General features: G+C 37.0%; 1 protein-coding gene across 3 annotated transcripts in view; it reads right to left on the minus strand.

Annotated features, from left to right (window-relative positions):
* Nucleotides 1–798: 798 nt before the first annotated feature.
* LOC113053049 (ras-associating and dilute domain-containing protein-like) overlaps nucleotides 799–25,032 on the minus strand; it is a 30,033-nt gene continuing 5,799 nt past the window's right edge. Inside the window, exons 5-16 of one of the 3 annotated variants that reach the window (XM_026217696.1) lie at nucleotides 20,262–20,924; nucleotides 19,902–19,939; nucleotides 17,705–17,880; nucleotides 17,405–17,517; nucleotides 13,377–13,596; nucleotides 12,859–13,031; nucleotides 8,677–8,821; nucleotides 8,281–8,459; nucleotides 7,198–7,537; nucleotides 4,718–4,827; nucleotides 3,125–3,264; nucleotides 799–1,694 (exon numbers count right to left, since the gene is read on the minus strand). In XM_026217696.1, coding sequence (XP_026073481.1) covers nucleotides 1,607–1,694; nucleotides 3,125–3,264; nucleotides 4,718–4,827; nucleotides 7,198–7,537; nucleotides 8,281–8,459; nucleotides 8,677–8,821; nucleotides 12,859–13,031; nucleotides 13,377–13,596; nucleotides 17,405–17,517; nucleotides 17,705–17,880; nucleotides 19,902–19,939; nucleotides 20,262–20,924 — 2,385 coding nt within the window. In that variant the 3' untranslated portion in view covers nucleotides 799–1,606. Of the gene's footprint in view, nucleotides 1,695–3,124; nucleotides 3,265–4,717; nucleotides 4,846–7,197; nucleotides 7,538–8,280; nucleotides 8,460–8,676; nucleotides 8,822–12,858; nucleotides 13,032–13,376; nucleotides 13,597–17,404; nucleotides 17,518–17,704; nucleotides 17,881–19,901; nucleotides 19,940–20,261; nucleotides 20,925–25,032 lie in introns of all 3 variants that reach the window. The other 2 variants (XM_026217675.1, XM_026217685.1) reach the window with 2 other exon arrangements.

Below are 25,032 nucleotides of genomic sequence, written 5' to 3' on the forward strand. Positions count from 1 at the left end.
CACTTGCACAATTCATGCCAAATTGACAAAAAGTCTAATAATAATGTGTAAAAATAAATATAAAAAGTGTGCTAGGCAGTTTTTGACAACTAGATTAACCATTTTGCATTTAATGACTTATACGATGAACTAAAGACTAGATGTTTTGAGGGGTAAGACTATCGCACAGAAAACTGTATTATTATACATTATTATTATTGTACTGTATTATTATACATTTTGAGCAACATGACATGAGCAACTGATAATGTAGGAAACCGCAGATAAATGTGCGTAATCAATTGCATGAATGTACAAAAGCAATCGCAACTTGATCAAAAGAATGAGAAACTGGTTTTATGATGTGTATAAATGAGAGTTTCCTCATGTGTTGTCTCCAGTATTGTGTCATGTTTCTCAGGCCGTATCTCAGGAGATCGTGATATTTTAGTCTTAACGAATGATTTAATGATTGAGGGATTGATGTAGTGCTTTACTGTGTATCGCTGGACACATTTTGTCATATGACCTTATTTTGCTTCATGTTTTATTTAGAGAGTTGTGTCCAGTTATTATATATTATTCATTATATTCCATTCAAAAAAAAAAAAATACATATATAGAAGGGTTTTGGACACTTCTTTAGCTTTATAAATGGCTTTGAGCTTTGCAGTGAGCAGCATTTTCATCCAGACTCACTCTTGAGCTCAAGAAACGGCGTGATCATCTCGTCCAGAAGGATTAGGAGATCTTCTGATGGAGTTTATATGCATACAAGATGTTAATAAAATGAATGGAATTAAATTAAAATTAAACAGATTGAAAGTCAACAACAGACAAAACCAATTTATCTCTCTTCCTTCAAGAAATCAAATATTATACAAGCATTACATTAACAGCAATATAAATATGACAAACAAATGCTTTTTTAATGCCATCATGAACACTGATGACACAATATAACACTGTTTCTCTGGAACTGAGGAAGAACATCATTTATGACATCAGGAACCTCACAAGTATTAAAAACAATATAATAACAATGGCATCCATGTGAAAATGGTACATCGTTTCATAACATCAATACATTAATAGTGAGACTTTGGCTAAATATTAAAAACGGACTAAAAACGAATGTAGTTCTGACTGATATTTCCAGCAGTATTTGGATGTCATGAACAGAGAATGTGTTTGTGTGACTCTTGCTCTTCCAGTTTGAGCTTTAGGGAAACTGAAAACACCCCGTCTGGACCACAACATTTCTCAGGAAACCAGAAAATGACAGACGGACAGATCCTAAACAAAAATAAAACACCAGAAAACATCTGGTAAACTATGTTACACAAAAGAAACCAAGAAAAGTGTTAAATAACCGCTACTATAAAAAGAAGATTCAGGCCATTTGAGACTTTGACAGATCCAACAACAGCAGCCGGAGACAAAGAGACAAAGAGACAAAGCCAGCAGAAGCAACAAGAGCAAGAACACAAACAGCAACATTAATGAATCCTTTTGAATGGACAGGAATACATCTGAGTTCCAGTTCCTGAGATCTGACTGAATGAATCAGTGAGGAACGATCAGTCCAAAGATACAGCCAATCATCCAGACGAGTCTGTTTCGTTCCTCAGCATCTGGTGATCAAGCTCCCGGATTCAGTTTTGGCCACCAGTAACTGGAGCGAATCTCTGGACGTCCGGATGAGTTCTCTTCCACTGACAGGAAAAGACAGAGCATTTAGTGCCAAGATCATTGATCTCATCTATAAAACCTCTCTATTAAATCTTATGAAGTGAATCTCACTAAATCTGCCCAGAATATTGCCAAGTCTTTTCACTCTAAAATCAAATAACGAAATATCAAATTATATTTAGCTTCAGAAAATAGCTATGGATGTAATGATTCACTCAACTCACAATTCGATTCAAGAAAATGAGACTGAAGACATCATACTGTAAATGTGTCATTTAATTAGATTATTGCTTAAAGTTTCTTTGGGAAATTTAAATATAACAAAACTAAATAGAAATTTTAAAACAAACCCCAAATCAAACAAGTTACAAAAATAAAATAAATCTCTTTATATGAACAAACTTTGGTTTTGTCTGTGCTCTTTCCATTTAAATTGAGAGGCAATCACTGGATTTTAATCATGAGCCAAACAAAGATGAGTAGTTTTTAAACTAAATTAGACTGTATTATTTCGAAATTCGAAGGAAAATCAGAATGGTCTGACTTTATTTTTGTGAAACTATACTGTACATAAAAAAAATATCTGCATGAAATTGAAAGCGCAGACGATCTGAACGAGATGCAGTTCACTCTCTGACAGCAGGGGGCGCTTATGAACAGCAGTGAGACAGTGTTTCCTTGGTTACAGCTGTAAATCAAGCAGAGCTGCACTTTAATATACAATATACAGAGACGAGATGAAAAGAAAATAACGTAATGTAAATGTTTCTAAAGACAGTCAGTTCCCCTCAGAGATTTGTATAGCATCTCAACCAATTTGAATCGTCACATATTTGAATACATTTTTGACCGACTCGCAGTTAATTGTCACATTCCTAAAAATAGCCCCCCAATTAATAGCCCCCCAAACAAATTATGATTTATAAAGAATAATTATTTAAATTGTGAAGTATTACACAAAAAATGAGGAAATTTACACATCATGCTACTATTTGTTGTACTGTATACCAACATGACAATAAACATTGAGAATAATGTGAATGAGAAAAAATACATCCAAAATATTTTGGAATCGATAAATCAAAACAACATAATGGTCCTAAAATAGCCTAAATTTTCTTTCAACAAAACCAATTTTATAAATGTTTACTTTTGATTTTATGGTTAAATATGACATTTGTAATAAAATTTTACAAATACAGAAAAAAAAGAGAAAAAAAGAATCAAAAACATTCAGTACTGTGGACAATTTCGTATTAGTGGAAGTTATGAAAGCTAAAGTTGACGTGTCATTTTTGCATCACTAGTGGCAGCAGGTAGAACTGCATAAATAAATCTCATGTGTCCAGAACTTTCTGCCATTGGTATATATATATATATATATATGACACCGTTCAGCAGTAAGGCAGGATGCTGAATGTTTAGAGAAGTGTCGATGTTGTTCGGTGTTCACCTGTGGTAGTCCATTCCCACCAGACTGACTCCATTGACAGCGAGGATGCAGTCGCCTTCTCTTAGTCTTTGACTGAGGGCTGCTGGGGAATTGGGCACCACTGACTTCACGTAGATCCCACTCACTCGCAGAGGAGTTTTCTATCATGAACAAGACAAAACAAAGTGAAGACACAAGATGAGCGCTGACTGCATGCTGATCCAACAGCAACAGGAAATGAATGAGTTTGATTCTCATCTGTATCAGTCTAGTGGAACTCATGTATTTGTATGAGAGCGTCCTGAGTCACAAAGGGAGAGCAGATGTTTTGTTGTCTCTGAAGGCTTAACCACATATTCGTCATCTTTTTGTTAACATCAACTCTACTTTTTCAATGACTCTGCAGTTCTGGCAAACGCAGCGTTCAGTCAAGCTCTGGACTCATTACTTGCTTCAAAAGAAGATCAGCGTGTCCAACCCAAAACAATTCATCCCCTACTGAGCCGCTTCTCGTAAAACCAACCCCCCACACATGTACCTCACAGCTAACACCTAAGTCAGCAATACCAAGTCATTTACAGGGCCAAACTCTTTGAGGAAGCCAACAAAGAAGCCCTAAGAGACTATGGCTCTGTTTCAAAAGCTAATGAGCTTCCTATATAGGCAGAATTCACAGATGCAAATCTGATGTGAAGGCTTTAAAATCAGCAAGATTATGCTGTCGTCCACGTCATCTTTGGCCAAAACCAAATCTAAGTTACCAACACATTTAGCAGATATCAAAGGTAGAATTAAGTGTCCTGTACATAGAAGACAATCCCATAACAAACCTAGAATAAAAAATAGAATAGAAGCCTAGTCTGAAGATGCTAACTGTTTATTACACATTTAAATAAAAAAATTGGCCTACTTTACCAAATATGAGTGTCTAAATTTATAAATCAATAGTGTCTCTTCAGAAGACTTGGATTAAACGGTTTTATTAATGTGGATTACTTTTGTTATCTCTTTATGAACTTTTTGAAGTATAAACATTTTGGGTGAATGGATTTACGACGGGGGAACAGAATTCTCTCATGAGAATGGGTTTGTAATGACAGTGAGTGAGTAAATGATAACAGAACTTAAATTTTTGGGTGAAGTATCCCTTTAAAGGTTTTTATGCTGTCTATATAGGCTGTATCCAGCAAGGCAGCTCACTAGTTTTTGGAACAGAGCCTACATGTGTTCAACAATACAGATCTAGTGTAGCCCTGATTATCTTTAATCATAACAGCTGTAGATTGGCCTAGTTGCGAAGCTGTTGTAAGTTGTGCAGCAAGTTCTCAAATTGTGTTAAAGTTTATTTTATGCTTTACAGTGTCTACAGAAATATGGATATGAAATACCTTCCGTACCACAACAAAGGAACAACCGTCAAAGACAGTACGCTAAACAGTTAATGAAAGAAGAGCCTTCTTTTAATTAAAACGAGAGTGTGTGAAACATGTCCACTCTATTATTTTCAACAGTTTACTCTATTATTTACATGTTCACTAGCATAAGGGCAAGAGACAAGTACACAAGTACAGAATGAGAAGTAGAAAAGAAAAATACATCACAGATCATTCTCACCATTCCATCCACCAGTGCCAGCCCAAGACCATGAGGTCCTTTCATCAGCTCTACGGTGAACACCTCAGCTCTATCATCCTCATCTTCCTCTGTTCTTCGCTCTGTGTTTCCTGTGATGCAGTTCTCTACTGAGAAAATAAAATCAAACACATCACATTATCTGCCTAGGGTCTTCTCTAGTTCACAAGCACAAGCAAATCAAACGTCACTGAATTTCCAGGTCATACATCACCTCATAATCACAAATGATATTTTGCATGTAGAACAGGAAAGTTGTTTTTAGGATTAAGAGGATTACTATAATTGTGATTATTTCATGTCAGTCAAAATGAAATCCGAAGTGAAGGTACTATTGGAAAATTCCAAATCCACCTTTAAGTCAACTGACAGATGCAGATTTCCACAGCAGGTTTGGTTTATTATAATAAATATCAGTCAGTTCTGCATATTGCATATGATACTCAAGTATGAACACTGATTTTATGATGTCTTTTCAGTCTTCCATAAAGATCTTCTGCTCTTGGCTGGTGGAAACACACAGGGTTTTCCTCCAGCGCTTGGCCACCCAGCCAGTGTCCTGAACCATGTCCGTCCCGGTTAAGATTCCAGCCAGCAAGCCAACTGTAAATTCCCATGATCTTTTATCCACCGCTCTTTTATCTCTTGACATAACCACCTCTCTGTAATTCCTGAACCAGATTATAGGATTTGTACCACAACCACAAAAAGCGGGATGAATTAGCGACCAAAGCCAATGTGGTCTAAGCAGAGCACCTTGATAAGGAGAATCCACACTAGTCTTTAGACAGATGAGGCGGGAAACCAATGGGAACAGGACGCCACATGTAGAGCTCTACCACTCTTATCTGTATGTATTTAAAATATATAAATCACATCATGTCTTGTCATGTCAAATGTCCATATTACTACATACTACACTATATTTGAGTGTAGAAATGATTTTACTTCATAATGTACTTTATTTTATGACAGTTTCAGCTCTACATGCTGACTTAACTGCATTTGAAGCAGTTGTTTTTAGCTGCCAATTTGCTTGGCGGTATAAAGAGTAATACAGTTGAAAACATCCACTCTTACGCTGACACGACACACATGAGTCATTGTTTCTTGTGAATGTGCATCAGATATCTTTGCAAATGCGCAGACAAGATTAATTAGGCATGATGTTTTTTTGTTGCTTCATAAATGGGGATTCAACCACTGGAGTCAGAAGGATTACTTTTATGATGCTTTTATGACCTTTTTGGAGCTTGACTGTTTTGGTGGAATGGAATTTCAGTGGAGGGACAGAAATCTCTCTGGTTTCATTAAAACTACCTTTTGGAACAATGGGGTTCATAAATTATGACCATTTTCATTTTGGGGTGAACTATGCATTTAAGCTTATGAATTACACTTATATGACTTGGAAGATTATTTTTAGTTATAATAATATATGATGTTGCAGTTATGCTGAATATTGGCCATGGTCCATCCAAAAACATATATATATATATATATATATATATATATATATATATATATATATATATATATATATATATATATATATATATATATATATATATATATATATATATATATATATATATATATATATATATATATATATATATATATATATATAGGCTATGTAAAAAAAAACGAGAAAAAAAAGAGAACATCTTGGGAATTATATTTACACCAAGGCATAATTTCGATTGCTTAATTTCCAATAACAATTCATTTAATAATTCTAAGTAAGAGATAATGTGCTCAGGAATGCCAGTTCTGAATATTAACCTGAACCCAACACCAATTACAAAGATTCACTCTTGAACACAAGTGACCTCATCTGACCTTTGCTCATTGTATAAATATGTGACTCTGTCTGCGAAATCCAGGCCAAACTCTCAAAATCGAATTATGGGATAACAAGCATCAAAGTTTGATTTCAAACATTAATTTTACCATTATTTCAATCTTTGACAGGGCCTTACTCAGTAATTATTAAAGATATAAAGGTTATATTTTCACAGAATGTTCTACATCTTTATGAAGGATGATTGTTTATTTATTTTTCTTAGAAAAAAAAAAGACTCTAGCTGGGTTATCACAGGCAGGGTCACATGTATTATGTGTGGGAGAGTATTGTGGAGAGGAGGAGGGCTGGTTTCCTCTTGCAGCCAGAGCACACAAACCCAACTCCACATCAACACCAGCACCTCTCATACGCCTCCAAAGATAATACACCCTGCCTTTGAAATCAGGGAGCACGCTATGGGATGAACATGAGATATTTCTCAGAGTACAGCTGACAAACAAACAGAATGACTTGTACTAGTGCTCAAGTAGGTTTACATCTTTGTAAAAGTATGTGCATATGCAAGAAACATTGTATTTGTTTTTCACCAGAATCTGGTGGAGAGAAGCAGGTCAATGTACATAGTGTCTGCTTGGTCATGGTGAAGTGATGTTACCTTTCCTGTGCTGGCGTGCCGTCTGCTGGGCCGCCCCCTCCAGCAGGCTGGCTTCATGTTCGGCTTGGTCAAGACTCTGAGGGGTGTTGGGAGGGGTCAGCAGGCAGGAGGGGTCGAGAGCCAGACTCTTGTGGTAGCACAGGTCTGTATTCCCAGCCAGGCTGTTACTGAGCTCCAAGCACTTGAGTTTCTGGGTCAGGACGGCCTCACACGAGCTCAGGTTACTGTGAGACCCCTGAAACTGAGGCGGTGACATGCTGACACATTGCTGATCCTTTGACTCTGAGTCTTGGGTCATGGGTTCAGATGCTGTCTCTTCAGTCAAGTTACTGCAGGAGCCCTGAATGCGTCCGAGATGTAAAAAAAAAAAAAAAAGAATTATCAGCCAGTATTTCAAGTCATTTCATTTATTTGTATAGCACTTTTCACAATACACAACTTTTCAGCGTTATAGGAAGTCATGCTGTTAATAATACATTAGCGCTTTACCATAGAGCAATTTTTACTGCTAGGCAATATGACAGCACACAACAAAAATAAGGGGATCCTTCAGATTTAGATCTGGCTATATTGTATTTATTGTGTAGTCTAATTGAGAAATCAGAGAGTGCTGAAGTGACTCGGATACACATCTGTGTTCAAAGGCAATTCATGGATTTTAATATTGCTCAGTTTTGTTCTGTTAAGAGATTTTCATGTTGGTCGATTTTGTTCTATTAAGATTTAAATATTGTTTGGTTTTGCTCAAAGCAAGAGTAAAGGACCGTTCACACCAAGAACGATAACTATAAAGATAACGATATTAGCATCCACACCATTGAACGATATCGTCTGTTTATTCTTAGCACACACGTGCCAGCCACTTTAAATTATCTAGCTTGTGATAGCAGGATGGATTCTGATTGGCTGTCAATGTTTTTTTTCATTCATAAGCTGGAAAAAAATCATTCTGAAAGTGATTCCGACAATATAGTTTCTCTGTGCCTTTATGTACCATCACACACCATTTTTAAACCATTGCAATAATTGCCTGTGTGTTTTCTGTGGCGTCAATAGGGAGTTAACAGGACGGAGGAGGTTTACCTGTGAGGGCTGCTGGTCAGGCGGTGTCTGGCTGTCTGGAAGAGACTGGATAAACTCCTGCAGATGCCGGAGAGGAGTGAACAGCCCTGGCTCTGTGATGGGATTCCCCAGCTCCAGATTAAAAATGCTGCTGGGCAGGATTAGAGGAGGATGGCTGTCGAAACTTTCCAGGATATTAGCTAAGAGAAAAAAACATTCCTGTTGTCAGCACTCAGGCAGGGGAACAGAGAATCTTAGTAAACTAACGACATCACTTCACAATATGTTTAAAAACATAAATGGTGCTATATACTGACAAAGTTGTTGGTATAATAGTTTTGGAAATGACAATGGTTAAATATTGTACATCGTATCATTCAGTTACAGGATGAAGTGTGAATTCATATTTGGGCTCACTGGTATTGAGGGCAGCCGCTGAATCCTCTGGAGATGGTGTCCAGCATGGAGGGGACGTCCGAGCAATGTTGTACTCTCTTAGCATGTGATGCAGCTGTGCAGGGTTCAGATGAACAAACTCAGCTCTCAGAGTGGACCATGAAGCCTGTAAACACACATGTAGATGCTTACAAGAATGAATCAGCAAGGGACCTAAATTTCACACATTAAACTAGTTTTTAGGATAAACTGTACTGAGCTCAGTGAGTAATGGCAATTTCAAACCACTCCATGCACAGATTTCTCAGCATGGTTCACTCTATTCAGGATATAAGTGTTGGCGCAAACCTGCTATCAGTTGGTGTAAACATTCATAGTTCACACAAATAAATTTAGATGAAAGCTGTGTATAGTCTGTATACCTGTAACAATAAAATGCCATATTCTCTAATAATATCACCTGGAGGGAGTATATTCAATGGGAAAAAAACAAAGGACCTAAGACTGAGCCTAGTGGAATACCCTTCTTTAGCATCGGATAATCATATATTTCACACAGTCACATTTTCACAAACTTGTAGAATCTAAAATAGGATAGTCGTTTTAGAAATGTTTACACAGTATAGAATATCGTTGTGTTCTATATTGTCAAAAGTGGCACTAAGTTCAAGTAAAACAACTGGAGAAATGCAACTTTCGTCAAATATCATGTAGCCTCAGTTCATATGCAATCATGAGAATAATAGGGTGGAAAACACCATTTCCTAGTATTTTTGATAAATAATTTTAAATAGGTATACAATTATTAATTTCACGAAGGTACATTATTTCTGGCAGTACATGCCTTGCTTTGACAAGCAAACGCTAGTTTCCAACAAGCAAAACATATTTAAAATTCCAAAAAGGAAATACAGCCAAAACACTTAAACTAAGGAGAGCTCACCAAAAAACACACTGCATTTGTGTTTTCATTCTCCTTTAGTGGTGTCCTAAGAATAGCCGAAGAATTTTAATAACAGTGTAGTGTTTTCCTCTGTGTCATTTTGAATCCAGAACAAAACAACATCCAGTACTTGTATGTAATTAAACCAGGCTCTTCACAAAATTTAGGAAACAACAGCTTGGGAATGAATGTCGTACAAACTCACCAGCACAACAGACTCCTGCAGAACCTGGCAGGATATTTTTGCCACATGGTTTAAGGTTACAGCTTAGTTTAATTCAGACAGATTTTCTTTATTAACGACAGTTTTTGTTTAGATTTTCAGTGCTGCTTTCAGTTTAATTTAATGTGCCTTACTCAAAAAACAAACACACTATAATTATTATTTTTTTTTAAATATGTAAGACATTCTTTTAAGGGTTGCATACAATTTACAGATAATTGTTTAAATGCATTAACCAATTACATATACATCTAAGGAATGAAGTGTTCTAGGATGAATGTAGTGGGAAAGTTTTAGCTGATGCATAGACATTTTTGAGAAAAGCCTGAAACACGTGATGGATGGTGCCACGTTAGTCTGGAAAAGCTGCAAGACTGACTGAAGTCAAAACAGACATGCGGTTGCTTTCAACCATGTGCATTAGAAGAACTATAAATATTTACTAATATATAATTCAGGTCTGATATATGGTACCTGTTTAACTGACCTGACACAAGTATATCTGGAATATAAAAAGAAGTACTCAATCCAAAGAGTACAACAGGTCTAGATATTTGATGTATCAAATTTCAGATGTTCCTCATAGCTTCCTTAAACATAGATACAAACCAGACAATTGACAATGAATGTGGTGAATTTAATGAGAAATGTTGGCAGACGTGACAAAACGAAGAGCACAGTTTGAGACACTGTTGAGGTACACATTTACAGATTTTTTTTTTTTTATCATATGTTTATAATTACTTTTCATTTGATCTCATTGCTGTCTAAAAGAAATAACTCAGACATTAAGGATATGTTGTGATTTTTCTTTGCTATGTACACCCACAAGCAACAGTCTGGGCTGAAGAGTCCGAATGGCTGTCCCAGAATAGACGGATGGAAAAGGGGAAAAGACATCTGAAAATATGTGCAGCAATGGTTTTACAAACCACAAACTGTGACCTCATGCCATGGGTGGAACCCTAACAACCAGTCTCCTAGTAACTGGGACATGCCACCATTGTTTGTTGATGGGATAGAGGACGTTAACATTCAGTAACTGCACACTGGTTGATACTGACAGATATATGAGGTCTTATTTGTCTCGACAAGTGCTACATGTGCTAATATCATTAGCTAGAACAGTACAGTTCCTCAAGACTTAACTTTAACTTTCATGTTGGCTAAAGTTCTCAAGAACTTTAATATAGTTTAAAAAATGTGATGTTCTGAGTAGTTGGGTGAGCCAATTCTTAGCCAATTGCTAGGGCATTGCTAAAATGTTCTGAGTTGTAGAGTGTTGTGATGTATTACTATATGGATGCTAAGCAGTTACTGTAGTAGTTTTAGGCTACGTTCACACTAGTGTGTTTTCGTTTTAAAACACATAACACATAACTTTTGCTACGGTTACGTTTAAGTCGTTTACACTACTCTATCGTTTTTGACCCTTGAAAATGAAGACTTTCGAAAACACAGCAGACCCCAAACACTAGCCCCTCCCATCCAGAACTGTAATACAGCTCTCACGTCTGCTGTGTGCCACTCTGATAGCTTAAAGTCTTAAAGGTCAAAGTTCACACACTGAGACCAAGAGCCGCGGCCAACAGCTGAACGGCATCATCCATTGTGAGCCGCTTCAGGAGACCTGTAAACCCCCCACGGCACAGGATGAGTTCGTTTGGGTGGCGACACTCAACTTTGTACTGTCCTCTGTTATTGTGCCTTTGTTTTATGATATGATAACCTAAGATAACTCTTTTAACTCTTTTCCTTATGGACTAAAGTGTAAACAATGCATTCCCCACTATCAATGTCTTCTGAAGGAAGTTAACAGGTTTAGGACCAGACAAACAGCTGGTTTGAGTTCTTCTATTTCCTGTTTGTCCAGGTACTAAAGTCTCTCCTGCTTGCGGCACACTGTCTTACATTGTGATTTACAAAGTGATTCAACTTTGATGACTGAGTTGAATAATACACATTATTTAGGATTATGTGACCGAGTGTTCGTGGCTGAATCCATTGGCATGTTGTGACAAGCTCAACAGGGTTTTATTGATGTGATGTACGGAAGAATGGCATGACTCAAGATGTAAATATGACCTTCGTTGTGAGATTGATGCTAGCATAAGGTTTTATTGAATTAACCTGATAGCCCAGGCAATGCTGTTGGCTTATGAAACAGGTTTGCCTGGCGATTATTGAAACATCACAACATTTTTATAGTCATAGTAACTGTTTGATGACCAATAAAAGGGCTTTATCATGATTCCTATAACTGATACTCACACCTGTCCAATCAGCAGTCAAAAACAGACTGTGCGTCAAAGGGAAACTGAACAGACAATACAGGGATGCTCTAACACCATTTTTGTACAGAAAAAGATTTTTTTTTTGGTAATCATCGATACTCAGGGTTCCCACACGTCATAACCAATGTATTTTGTGTCTAGTAAATTATGATCACATGATAAGTGCATTTAAATGATTTGTGAACTGGTTTGTCAAATTAATTAAAAGCAATTAAAGAGAACATATTTTACTCTACACAAAAGCAATATCGAACTGATGGAGCGTGACAACCAAAATGTATTTGTAACACTCTACAATAAGATTACATTGGTTGACATAAACTAACAATGACAAATACATTAATGTTAAGTTAAAGATTTTCCAATACATTCACATTATTATATTAAAATCAAAAGTCGTACTTGTTAATATTATATAATGGACCTGAGCTAACGTGAACTAAAAATGAACAGTTGTATTTCTAGTAACACACACACACATAGATAGATAGATAGATAGATAGATAGATAGATAGATAGATAGATAGATAGATAGATAGATAGATAGATAGAACAATCAGTTCTTGTTCGAATGTTTAATTGGAAGTAATTATTTTTGGTGTCAGAATATTTTATTGTGTACGAGTGCAAGAGCATGGCACTGGAATCTGAATGAAAGGCACATCTCTAGTACAATACATCTGTAAATCTCCTGTATTTGCATCAGTGCATGTATTTGTGCAGCAGTTTAAAGGGTTTCTGACCTGCAGTAGGGTCTCTTTGGGAGTTGCGAGCAGGTTGACGGCGGAAGAGAGTCTCTGGAAGAAGTCAGCAGCCAAATCTCCCATACCAATGCTCTGAATCCAGTCCATCAACAAATCCAGATTGGCCCGGATCTGCACTCCTCTAGACCACTGGTAGAAGCCATCTCCAGACCCTTAAAAACACCCGTATCAATATTTATTCAGAAGTCAGGTCAAGAAGTAGCTTCATTATAGTTTTTCAGTCAAAAGCTCAATTTAAACTAAAACATTTTGTCATAATTAAAGCTTCAGTAGACTATTGTCACACAAACAGCTGTGCTATGCGGCCAGTGAATATTTACACCTAGGTAAAATTCTCACCATTGTGAAAAATACCCATCCCAACAGAGCAGGAAACAGACGGTTCGACAAAGCAGTTCACACCACGCTCTCTCATCTTATATGTTGTCTTAGCCATTGTGCTTTTGATGAAAACAGCTTGCACAAGTCCTCCGAGTGGCTTCAGTGCATGTGCTCACCTCTCTCCATGAGCGTGTTGAAGAGCGAGGCGTTGGTGAAGAAGAACAGGTAGGTCAGCAGTTGAGATGTGATCTCGCTGTGCACCTGGAAAGTGTTGAGCAGGTGCAGTGCCTCCTTCAGGACGTCCAGGATCTGTCTGACTCCCGCAGGCATGCGCAGCTGACCGCTCTCAGAGAAAGGGTTACTATCCAGCAGCCCCGGCAGCACAGCATACAGACTCTAACAGAGGAGACGGGGGAAAGGGTTGGTTCTGTTAATATGACTTTATAAATATGAGAAATCTTAACTTTCAAATATGAATATATAACAACAATTAATCATTCAGAAAATATATAAATAAAATAAAATATTTCTGAAAATATATCTATCCAGAATCTAAATATATACTTGTAAATGTAAAGGTATATTAATAATAATAATAAATCTTGAATTGTTGTAAATTTCAAAACAAGCTACTGTGCAAAAGTTTGGGGTCAGTATGATTTTTTTTAATTTTCTTTGAAATAGATTAATACTGACATTAATGAGACATTTTATAATATTATTGTAAATAATTGCTGTTCTTCTGAAGCTTTTATTTAAACAAAAAAATAAAATTATAGTTTCTATAAAAATAATAAGAAGCACAACACTGACAATAATAAGAAATGTTATTTGAGCAGCAAATCAGCTTATTTCAATGAAGGGTCACGTGACACTGGGAATCCAGCTTTGCAGCACAGGAATAAATAACATTTTAAAATATATTAAAATAGAAAACAGTTCATTTAAATTGTAATAATATTTCAAGTAAAATGCAGCCTTGGTACGAATTAAAAAAATCTTACCACTCCAAACTTTAATGTGGTAGTGTATATATATCAATATCAGAATATATATTTATATTTATAAATCCTGAATGTATAGCTGAACACATAATCTGTAACTCTAAAAACCTGTAAATTCTGAATGTATAAATGTAACTCTGATGTAACAGCACAGAGCAAGACAGGTCACATTATTTGTGCTTTCAGCACAGAGGACGTAGCCAGGAGCAGAGCTGTGTGCAATTCCTGAACGTCGCGTCTGAGCCGACAGGAAGTACGGCACAGGCTGACTTCCCCTCAGCGGGGTGATATGTGGCTGTGACTGGACTCTGGATATTGTCTCTGGTCTGACTGCCCATTGTTACAGCACCAGTGAGAGTCCTGAGAATCATTCAGATAAGACTGAGCCAGCAGATGCATCTCACATCCACACTCACTTTTCCCACTGCTGCCCCTCGGGAACAGATAAAGGATTCTGTCAACAAATAAGACCAAGCAGATAAACTGTGCCAGACGGGAACTCAGGCAAGGCTGAGAGCATAGCAACAACATATTTTATCACAGAGTTATAAAAGAAATATCCAGCATTCTAACCAAAACCTGAAATAAAGAGGGCGTATGGGAAGAGAAAAGTTCTGGCAAGAGATTACCATCCACTGTAAATGAAACATCAGATTTCAAACTTTCAAACATTTGCATCAATATTAAACAATATTGCAAGCCTATAATAAAGTAAAGCCATTCAATTCCTTTTGATGTGATCAATATGGGTTCGAATCTGCATCCTTCTCCAAAACGTTTTTCTCCCTTTTCAGATTTCTAATCACATCAGAAAAGCATTGATTTTTAATACAATTGAAGAAAATCATCAAAAAGTTTAAAATAAAATATCGGGTAGGGTTAGGGTAGGTGTAGGGAGTGCTTTTTACCCAATAAGGTGGCATTCATTTCATAATTTGAATTAAAACTTACAGTCAATTTACACTCAACTCATATTGGTTTATAATGTATTACAATGCTGAGGTGCATATAATTGCAACTATTTGCAATAAGTAATTAGCAAAATATCCTACTATTTTCAGTCATTAATGTTAGGGTCCCCTCTAACGATTGAAAGATTTTACTAAATATTTGTTAATTAATAATGTTTTCGACTAAAAGGTAAATATGTATATAATGTAGTTATTGTAATATATTTTTTCTGTTATTTATTGTAAGTAAATTAATAAATAAAATCAGATGTACTTATAGGCTTTCCCAATCTGATTTGCATAAGAAGCTGGTGCGAAATGAATCTGTATTTTGGCGCATAATAGCCTATGCTTGCTTGTTGCATGCTGTTGCATGACATGAATGGATTTTTTATTTATTTACAACATACAACAACTGCAGAGGAATCTGAATCTAAACAAAATAAAGACAGATGTAGCTAGATGCCCAACTTCAGACCCCGACAGCATCATAAAGTTGATCCATAGGACGCTCTCATAGCAGCTCAGTGTTTTACATTTATGTCAGGAAAAGGACCAATTACATCCAAATGTAATTGAATGTACACAGAACACAACCTAGAAATATGTTTCAGAATATAATCTGCCATTTTCAGTAAGATTTAATGTTACTAAATGTGTTTGTGTGCCTGTGCATTTAACTTGAATAATGTCCAAAAGATATCCGTTTTAAAGCAGTGGGTAATTCACTCATTGATTTGCTTAAAATCTAATTTGAAATTCTGTTAGCAAATGCAAATATGTTGAATTCTATTCAATGTGTTTATTGCTAGTGCAGCAGACTACAATTTACAGCCTTTACAATTAATTTGCATGCATTGTATCTGGTTGCCATGACCAAATCGACTGGCTTGGTTTTCCAGCCCCCCCCCATTCAACATCACCAAAATCTGCATGAGGACATTCTTCACCCTCACTCAAAATTGCCAATCGCATGGATTCCTATTGAAATGACTGGATTTTTTCCATGTAAATTCTTTAAACATGGGTAAAAGTGACAGCACCTCAACACAACTCTTAAAAAACACACACATTGCCAATTTGTCAGGGCACAGCAAAGGTTAATGAAGCCGAAACAAGTGCTTCACACTCTATGCACTTCAGCCATATGATGTCATTGAGAAACTAACCAGAACCATAGGTCCCGCCCCCATTACCCATCACTGAGTGACACATACTTCCCTTTATGTCATAGTCATGACATCATAGCATTCATTATCATGACTAAGCGATGCCTGGATTCCAGCATTCACAACAAATGATATACAACCGAAATATCTAAATGCTACGATGAAATCTGTTTTAATATAAACGATGAGCCTTATGCTGATAACTGATCCATAAGCTCTTTTAACGGGAAAATACAATTTCCTGTCACCATCCAATCACCTCACACAGCTGGCTTCTTCAAAGACATGTACATGCTAAAGATCCAGAAACTAAACTCCATGCAACTGTAATCTCTCTGAAAGACTTTCTGACTGCTTTAACTGGACACTCCTCTCCCTTTCTGGTGACGAGAACAGAATATTTCCTGCTCAGGAAACAGATGAACTCTGAGTCCACATGTGGAGGTCCACAGCTGCTTCCCCATCAGGCAGAGGATGGGTAACTACGGCCTTCCTGTCTACTTAACCCCTGATATCCCAGTTGTTTTATAGGGCAGGACTTGAGATATGAAACTTGAGACTTGAGAACCGTGAAAGAATTGACAATGGACAGAAACTGACAATTTCAGTCTGAAGTTGTCTTTAAGACATTTATCAAGTACAACAACAGACAAATCCAGCAAGAAAATAAATGTTGTCGACACTAGTTCCAAAACATTCCACGCTCATCGGAGAGAGGCAGGGATTTGACATTAACTTGAGCCTTGAGAAAATACACAGTTAATGTGTTTGTTTTTGATTCTTTGGGAGGAGAGGAGTTATCTCGCTCATCAATAGCTATGGCCAAACCCTATGTCTCCACTGCCTTGTTATGACTTTATTTTGGCTTACAGATTGGAAGCGCAGAAAGGTGTTTACATGGTTATGTCCTGTTTCACATATTTTACATCCTTTAGGACTATGAGGAACATATTTAATGTAATATAAACACTACCTATCAAGGTCAATTACTAAAAGATTATACTTAATATATTACGTTTTCACACAAAATATTTAAATAAGTTTATCAAGAAATTAACATAATGGTCTGTAATGTGCTTACTTTAGTGAGATAGTAGACACACTGCTGGAAGGTGAACATGATGACTTCCTCTAGTACTGTCATGGCCTCCTCGCTGGCAGCACATGTGGACTGGATCTGACAATGCATTGATTCTGAGCAGATGAAGACGTGATATTATTGTTCATTCTAGGAAGAGCTCACATACCAGCATTCTTTTGTTCTGAAACCAAAAGCTGAAATAAACAAATAACTAAAGCAATGAACCAAAGAGGCCATGTGTCACAGTGATCTAACACATATTTAGTGTAATTTAGGACAACACAGAGGGAAGGCTGATACCTTTGTCCATTTCCTGACTGTCCTGCTGTCTCCACATTAGGAGAAGGGGGACATCGTGATGGATGAAGTGCAGCAGCTCAATGGAGTTGGACATCCACAGCACCAGCGGCTGCAGGCCTGAGATCAGATCGTGGATGTTCAATACATGCTGCTCTGCCGACATATCACTGGTGCTTCTGCAGCATAGAGAGCACAATGTTCATGTTATCAAAATATAGACTTGTGTAAGTTTATTTATACATCCATCCATCCATCCATCACTCTGTCTGCCTATCCAACAAACCAATTATCTATTTTTCATCATACCTACCAACCACTGATTCTCCAAACCAAGTAACCATCTGTCCAGCTATATATATATTTGTTCAAACAAACAAACAAACAACCATCCATCTAACTAACCAACTTTCCTTATCTCTAAACTACCATTCATTGACCTGTCTAACCAATCAACCATTGACCTAAACATTCATTCCTTGATTTGTCTGAGTAACCAACCAACCATCTATATATAAAAAATATCTGTACATCCAACCAACCAGACACCTGTCTATGAACACCTGTCTATAAGCTTGTCCAACCATACATCTATCCATTTGTCTAATTAACCATACTACATTTTGCCTGCCAGTCTAAGTCTGCAGAAATAACCAATCAACCAACAATTTACCTCTGTAACATTTTATTATATGTCTAGCAAACCAACCAAGTAACCATCTTTATATCTAATCAACAATCTATCCAGATATCTATCCATCAACATTTCTATCCACCCAACCAACTAACCAATCATCTATCTAACTAGCCATCCATCCATCATCCTGTCTGTCTACATGTCTGTCTGTCTAACCAACAAACCAATCACCATTTCTTCATATAGCCATTTATGTATCTGATCCAAAAATCCATCTATTAATTTATCCGTCTAACCAAAAATAAAAATAAAAAAATACCATTGAACTAAATAATCAGCCCTTGATCTGACTAACCAAGATCCATCCAATTTATACATTCATCCAACAAACTAATCCATCTATCTATAATCTAAAAACCTATCTGTAAACAATCCACATATTTCTCCATTTGTTTAACAAACCGCCGATCTACCTTTAGTCTTTAAGTCTAAATATATATCCATACAACCAACCAACCAACCAACCATCCATCTCTCTATCCATTTAATAAATAATTTGTCCAAAAAATGACATATCTTTCTTTCTAACCAACCATCTATCCATCTATCCATCAAAAATTATGTCCCTCGAACCAACTAACCAACCAACCAACCATTTGCCCGTCTATATAAACCTATTTATTTGGCTCTATCCAATAAATCACCCAGCTGCACTGATTACTGTTTAACCATTCATCTATCAACCATTCAGTTAGTCTCTATGTCTGAAAAACCAACAAACCAATCACCAACCATCCATCTAACCATTTATGTATATGTCTGACCAGCCAACCATCCATCCATTAATGTGTCTGTCCCACCAACAAGTGACTAACATCATCTCACCATTTTTGTCTGTCCAACTGTCCATCCAACCATCCAATGAACCAAACATCTATCTAAAAGTCCAACCAACCAACCAACCATCCTAACAACTAGCTAAATCAAACAAAGAAAAGATAATTTAGCTTGGTGCAATGGTTTGACTGGCTTCACAAACCCCTATAGCCAAACGCTTACAAAACCTTTCTATTTTTTTGCTTCTATACTTTGAATAGCCTCCAAAAAAAGCAAGCAAGCCATAATCCAAGATGTTGAGGATACTCCCCCCACCCCCTTTACTACTTCCATTCTAACCACTAATCTCTATACCTCACTACAATGTGGAGAAAAAGATAAAAAATCAGGATCCGAACTAAGTGAAAAAAAGTGAAAGAAAAGGCCAGCTCTCAGCTAGCCAAATCTACAATTTAAACATGAAACAATCAGAGCCTGAACCACTTTAACACTGCTGTCTGTCTGCAGACAGATTTATTACTGGACACTTCAACAGTTAATGACATGCTCAAAGTGGCCCCATCTCGGGTCATGATTGGGCGCCAAAGAGAAAACAAAAGTGAATTGAACACACACAGCACCATGAGTGATAATGAGCTAGTTACTGCCATTCTTTAAGTCCCCTGCGCTTATTTCAGAGAGGCGTGTGAAAGAAGAATGTTTGCAGAAATATATAAGCTCTCTCACATGTCTGGCTGCAGAGCTGCGAGTTCTTTTGTTCTTTCCTGAAGTGGAGAAAAAAAAAGATCTATGAAGAACAAATCTGTTTAAATGTGCCACAACCTTTAATCTCTGATGACAACAATGACCTATTCCAGCTATCAAAAGGAGTGTAAAACAGGACATGTTCTTGTCCTTTAAATAGCATCATATAGACATCATAGACTTTTAAACATCATAGTACTACATGACTACTATATTAATGATATATGCTATATATAATGGTACCATGGTATACTCCAAGGAACTTTCTTATAATATAGCATTGTGCTTTTCTTGTTAATGGTATTGTTGGCTGCTATTTGTACTCTATAATCTCCCACTCACCCACATGGTGAGCTGGATCTGATTAGCAATAGAGAGCAGCAATTTCCGGAGGTGAACCAACTCAAAGTTGGTGGCGGAGTGCTGAATGCACAGACAGAGCAGAAAAGCTGGAGTAAGTTTAGGTTCTTCCTCTTCTGGGTCCACCATACTGAGAATCTTCTCCAAGACCTGATCTTCGTGCTGCACCTGATAGGACAGCGACACCACCCTTCCGTCCAAGTCCCTCCAGCGGGCGGCCATTTTTTGAGTCTTCCTCCTTCTGACGGATGTTCGACACTCATTACAGGGTGATGCTGTGGCAGGAGGACACAGTGTGGCCATCCAGGATGGGGTCTGAAAGGCTCCTGAGGCTGTAGGGTCCTTAAACATAAATAGATAGTGCTGACCGAGCCCCACCAGGTCCCCTGGACACAACTCAACCTCGTCATCAAGGGGGACGCCGTTGTGCGTAACATGTGCGCTGTGGAGGGGTCTGAGCGTGGTTAGCATCTTGCTACTTCCCTTGGTTTGGTCACTGGTGGCATCAAGGCGCTGTACGCAGCAGTGCTGAGCTAGGATGTCAGGAGCAAAGAGTAGGACGTCCACTTTAAGGGGCTCATCATTCTTACCAAAGGAGGAGCCAAATATACAACTGTTCCCACTCATCAGGTAGACCAGAAAGTCCTGAGAAGAGACCAACAGCAAAAACAGGAGATTTTATTAACCGAAACGTAAGTGTTGGCCAGTAGAATTTTAAATAAAACTTAAAGTGAATTCACTCATTGTTAAGTAGTTGGACAAACAGTCTGGGGAAAATTATATATAAACCAAGGATTAGAGATTTTGGGATAAATCTGTAAAACACGTATGTGCCTTTTGTTTTGGTGACACTTCCTGCATTTTTCATTTTCTCAAAAAAAAGTTTTTCTTTGGCTAACACTTAATATGTGTCAACATGGTCTTGATACAACAATGTTATGCACTGTTAAGTTAAATATTCATTACAATATTGAAAACTCTAGTATTAGCATTTAGTTATGAACTATTTGTGAGTACTGTTCTTAAACGGGGGGGGGGGGGGGGTGGTGAAATGCTATTTCATGCATACTATTTTAATGCTATTTCATGCTATTTCATGCATAGTTTTTTACACTGTTAAAGAGTTGGATTCCCATGCTAAACATGGACAAAGTTTCAAAAATTAAGTTGTACGTTTGAAGAAAATACTCCTTCCGGATTGTCACAAGTTTCGGAAAGTTTTTTTTCGAGTATAGCTCTGTGTGACGTTAGATGGAGCGGAATTTCCTTATATGGGTCCTGAGGCACTTCTGCCGGAAGAGTGCGCGCTCCCGTATAGCAGAGCACTGAGAGCACAACAGACTTCACTGATCAGAGCGAGAGACCGAATTGTCACAAAAGAAGTGTGTTTTTGGTTGCCAGGGCAAGACAACCCTGCACAGATTACCAAAAGAGAAACAGCATTAAGGGACCAGTGGATGGAGTTTATTTTTACAGAGCATCAACAGAGTTGTGCAAGTGTTTGTGTTTGTTCCCTGCGTTTCGAAGATGCTTGTTTTACAAACAAAGCCCAGTTTGACACCGGATTTGCACATCGTTTATTTCTTAAGGATAATGCAATCCCAACGAAAAAGGGTCACGATCGTGTGTTGGAACCGCAGGCGGTGAGTAAAACTGCTTAAAATATCTCTGTATTGTTAACTTAGCTATCGGCGTGTAAGCACATCAAGTAAACAACATGCGATGTTGTCATCAAACTGCACTTTCCACATGTACAGCTAAAAAAAAAAAAAAAAAGACGACAAAGTGGAACTTAGTCATTTTCCAAAACCGCTAAGCAAATATATACAGTTTCAGTACATACCACATAGAGAAGCCTTTGCTGATGCTGCTCTTGTTAAATTTCAGCCTCTGGATCTGATTCTGGATCATAAATATACGGCTGAATCTGACTGTTAGCAATGGTTTGTTTTGGATGTTTTTTCCCTCACGGTAATGTCACAGCTTCCAAACGCTCTCAACTCAAAAGCCTACTGGTGCTCGTGATTCTTTAGCTCCGCCCACACGCCACGCCTCCAGGCACTCGTGTTTTTCCGGGAAAAAACGGTACAGACTATCTTTCTCTTATAAATTACTTTCTCTTATAAAAAACTAAAGACTTTTTGGAGTTATGAAGGATGCAGTACTACTCTATAGGTACTCAAGATTAACAGGATATTGAGTGAAAACGAGCATTTCACCCCCCCTTTAAGGTGTTAACAATATAATAATATAAAATATACATTTCCTTTACAATGTGATTACCTAAAATGTATACATATATATATACAGTATAAACTATAACATTTATCAGAATAAATGTGGCTGAAATAGCACTAAAAAGGACTTTCATGACAAAAGTTTCATATTATAAATTCCATATAATATAGAATTTATTTTTATAAATATTTATAGTTCTGATAAAAAGCATATATTTGAGGTACATTAATGAAACCTTACAATTTTTTTTAAGACAACCTCTTCTGCACCATGTTACTTTTTAAAGATAAATATTTCTAATTCAAATATGTTAATCCATATTTAGTATTTTAGTGGGATTTCTTTGTGTGTGTGTGTGTGTGTGTGTGTGTGTGTGTGTGTGTGTGTGTGTGTGTGGAATTTTAAAGAGTAAATGCTGTTATATTTTAAACTAATGTCAGTTAAAGGTGTGGGACACATGCATTGTTTTGTGTCTCAAGAATCAATGTTTTATGTAATCCCAGTGTGCTGACAACTGATTGTAACAGGAGCAGGAAGTAAAATACAAGGATGCCCTTGTCTAAATTCTTCATCTGCTTAAACGGAGGTGTCAAAACACTGCACTGTTAATCGATTGATCCACTTTGAGCCGCTAAACCACATGATTCTGCTGCTCTGAAGAAGCAGCTCTTAGCACTATAAGTGACTGACATAAAGCTGTTTCTAAGTCCTTTAACCGAACATAATCTCCCGAGCACTTTACACACCATAAACTCACTCTCATTCACCCCTTTCTAAAACTCTTTTGCTTGACGTGAAATGGACTGAGGACCCCATCATTGCTTTTATAAGCAGCTAAGATTTAAGCCCACTTTCAAGACCAGGTACAATGTAAATGTCAAGAGTCTGTCATTAATTATCCTGTATTACTAATTAAAATCATGAATTATCCTGTATAACTAGTTAAAATCATGAATTATCCTGTATTACTAATTAAAATAATTCATCAGTTTAGCTGTTGGACCACTGATATCAAAAACACATGATCAATATTTCCCCGAATTCAGATACATGCAGTCAGTAGATTTTCATGTCAATTGTGTGGGGAAAAACAAACCCATATGAGACTAAATTTATGTCTATTTTGATTTAATTACTAGATTTCCTCAATTTCAGAGTTTCCAGTATAAGCAGCTTTGTTGATTATAACTGGATGGGAGAAATCTGGTGTAGAAATTGTGCAAGAGGAAAACTATTTTTCCAGCTAAAAACGGAAACGTAGAGGCTTAAGGGACTAAAGACAAAAGCAAGAGAAACAGCAGTGCGAGGTAGAATGAGACGTGTCAGTGCCATGGCTCACCGCAGGCTTAGTAAACAATGCTGATTATTACCTACAGTAAAGTGCAGTGTTGCACGTGTAAACACTGAGACAATACACATATAATTACTGCTAGAAACACAAACCCATGTATCGCTGTCTCTCATGCATGTGCTTTTAGCAGAATGAAATGATTGTCTTCAGATAAGATTCTCATTGAATGTTCAGTTTCAACTCTAAATATACCACAATCAAAAAAAATGGCTTGTGAATGGAGTTTCCTGTCTATGGCTTTTTTTCTTTTCTGTGGTTACGTTGGATAGTTATGGTTTTCCAGTGTAGTGTGTACATGCATAAACTCACACATACCTGAAAATAACTCTCTAGAACAGTGAGTGGCTAGCAGCTAGGATATTCCTCGCCAGATTAAACTGTTTAAGTCGAGCCTTGACTGCACTGTCAATAACATGGGATGAATGCGCCAATGACTTGTGTGAGGTTTAGGAAAGCGTCTTTAACTAGGGTCGCGGACATTTGAGCATTTGAGTTTGTTATTTGGACAAATATTGCAATTTTCGACCATTATATGATACATATTTAGCATCTCAGATTGATGCTAGTAAGATATCAATGCTAAAAGAACAAAAAAGCTTGAAATAACACGCAGCTTGTTCAATGGGGTGTGCAAAAACCTGATCAAATTGTAAGCCTTCAATGCAATGTAAGTTTCTTCAGATGACAGCATAAATTAAAAGATAAATACCCTCAAACAAAAATACATATATATTCAGCTTCTTTTAACAATGAAATATATGGGTTGAATTGGCAAGACATAATAATATAGCCTGCATTTTGCACCCAAATTCCACAATATATTAAAGTTTCACCACTCTGCAGGCAATTTCATGACCTTAAATTAGAAAAAGACACAAAATTTCAAAAACATCATGTGTTAATGAGTATTTCCAACCATTAAAAACTTGAAATGAGTTAAACTGACCTATTAATACAAGGTTTATATATGGCCCTTCTTTTAAGGTAAGTGAGAGTTTTTTCATCCACTTCAAAAGGGCATTCAGTAGTTATTTTCCTAGCATTAGCATCAATGTTCTTTGTGTATTTAAGTACTAATATCACAAATTCCCTAATGGTATGTTTACATTTTTTTCCTTTGCCCTTTTTTCTGTCTTTTTCTGCTTCTTTGTGAGGATGTTTAGT

Source organism: Carassius auratus, chromosome 3 (assembly GCF_003368295.1).
Source record: "Carassius auratus strain Wakin chromosome 3, ASM336829v1, whole genome shotgun sequence".
NCBI lineage: Eukaryota > Metazoa > Chordata > Actinopteri > Cypriniformes > Cyprinidae > Carassius > Carassius auratus.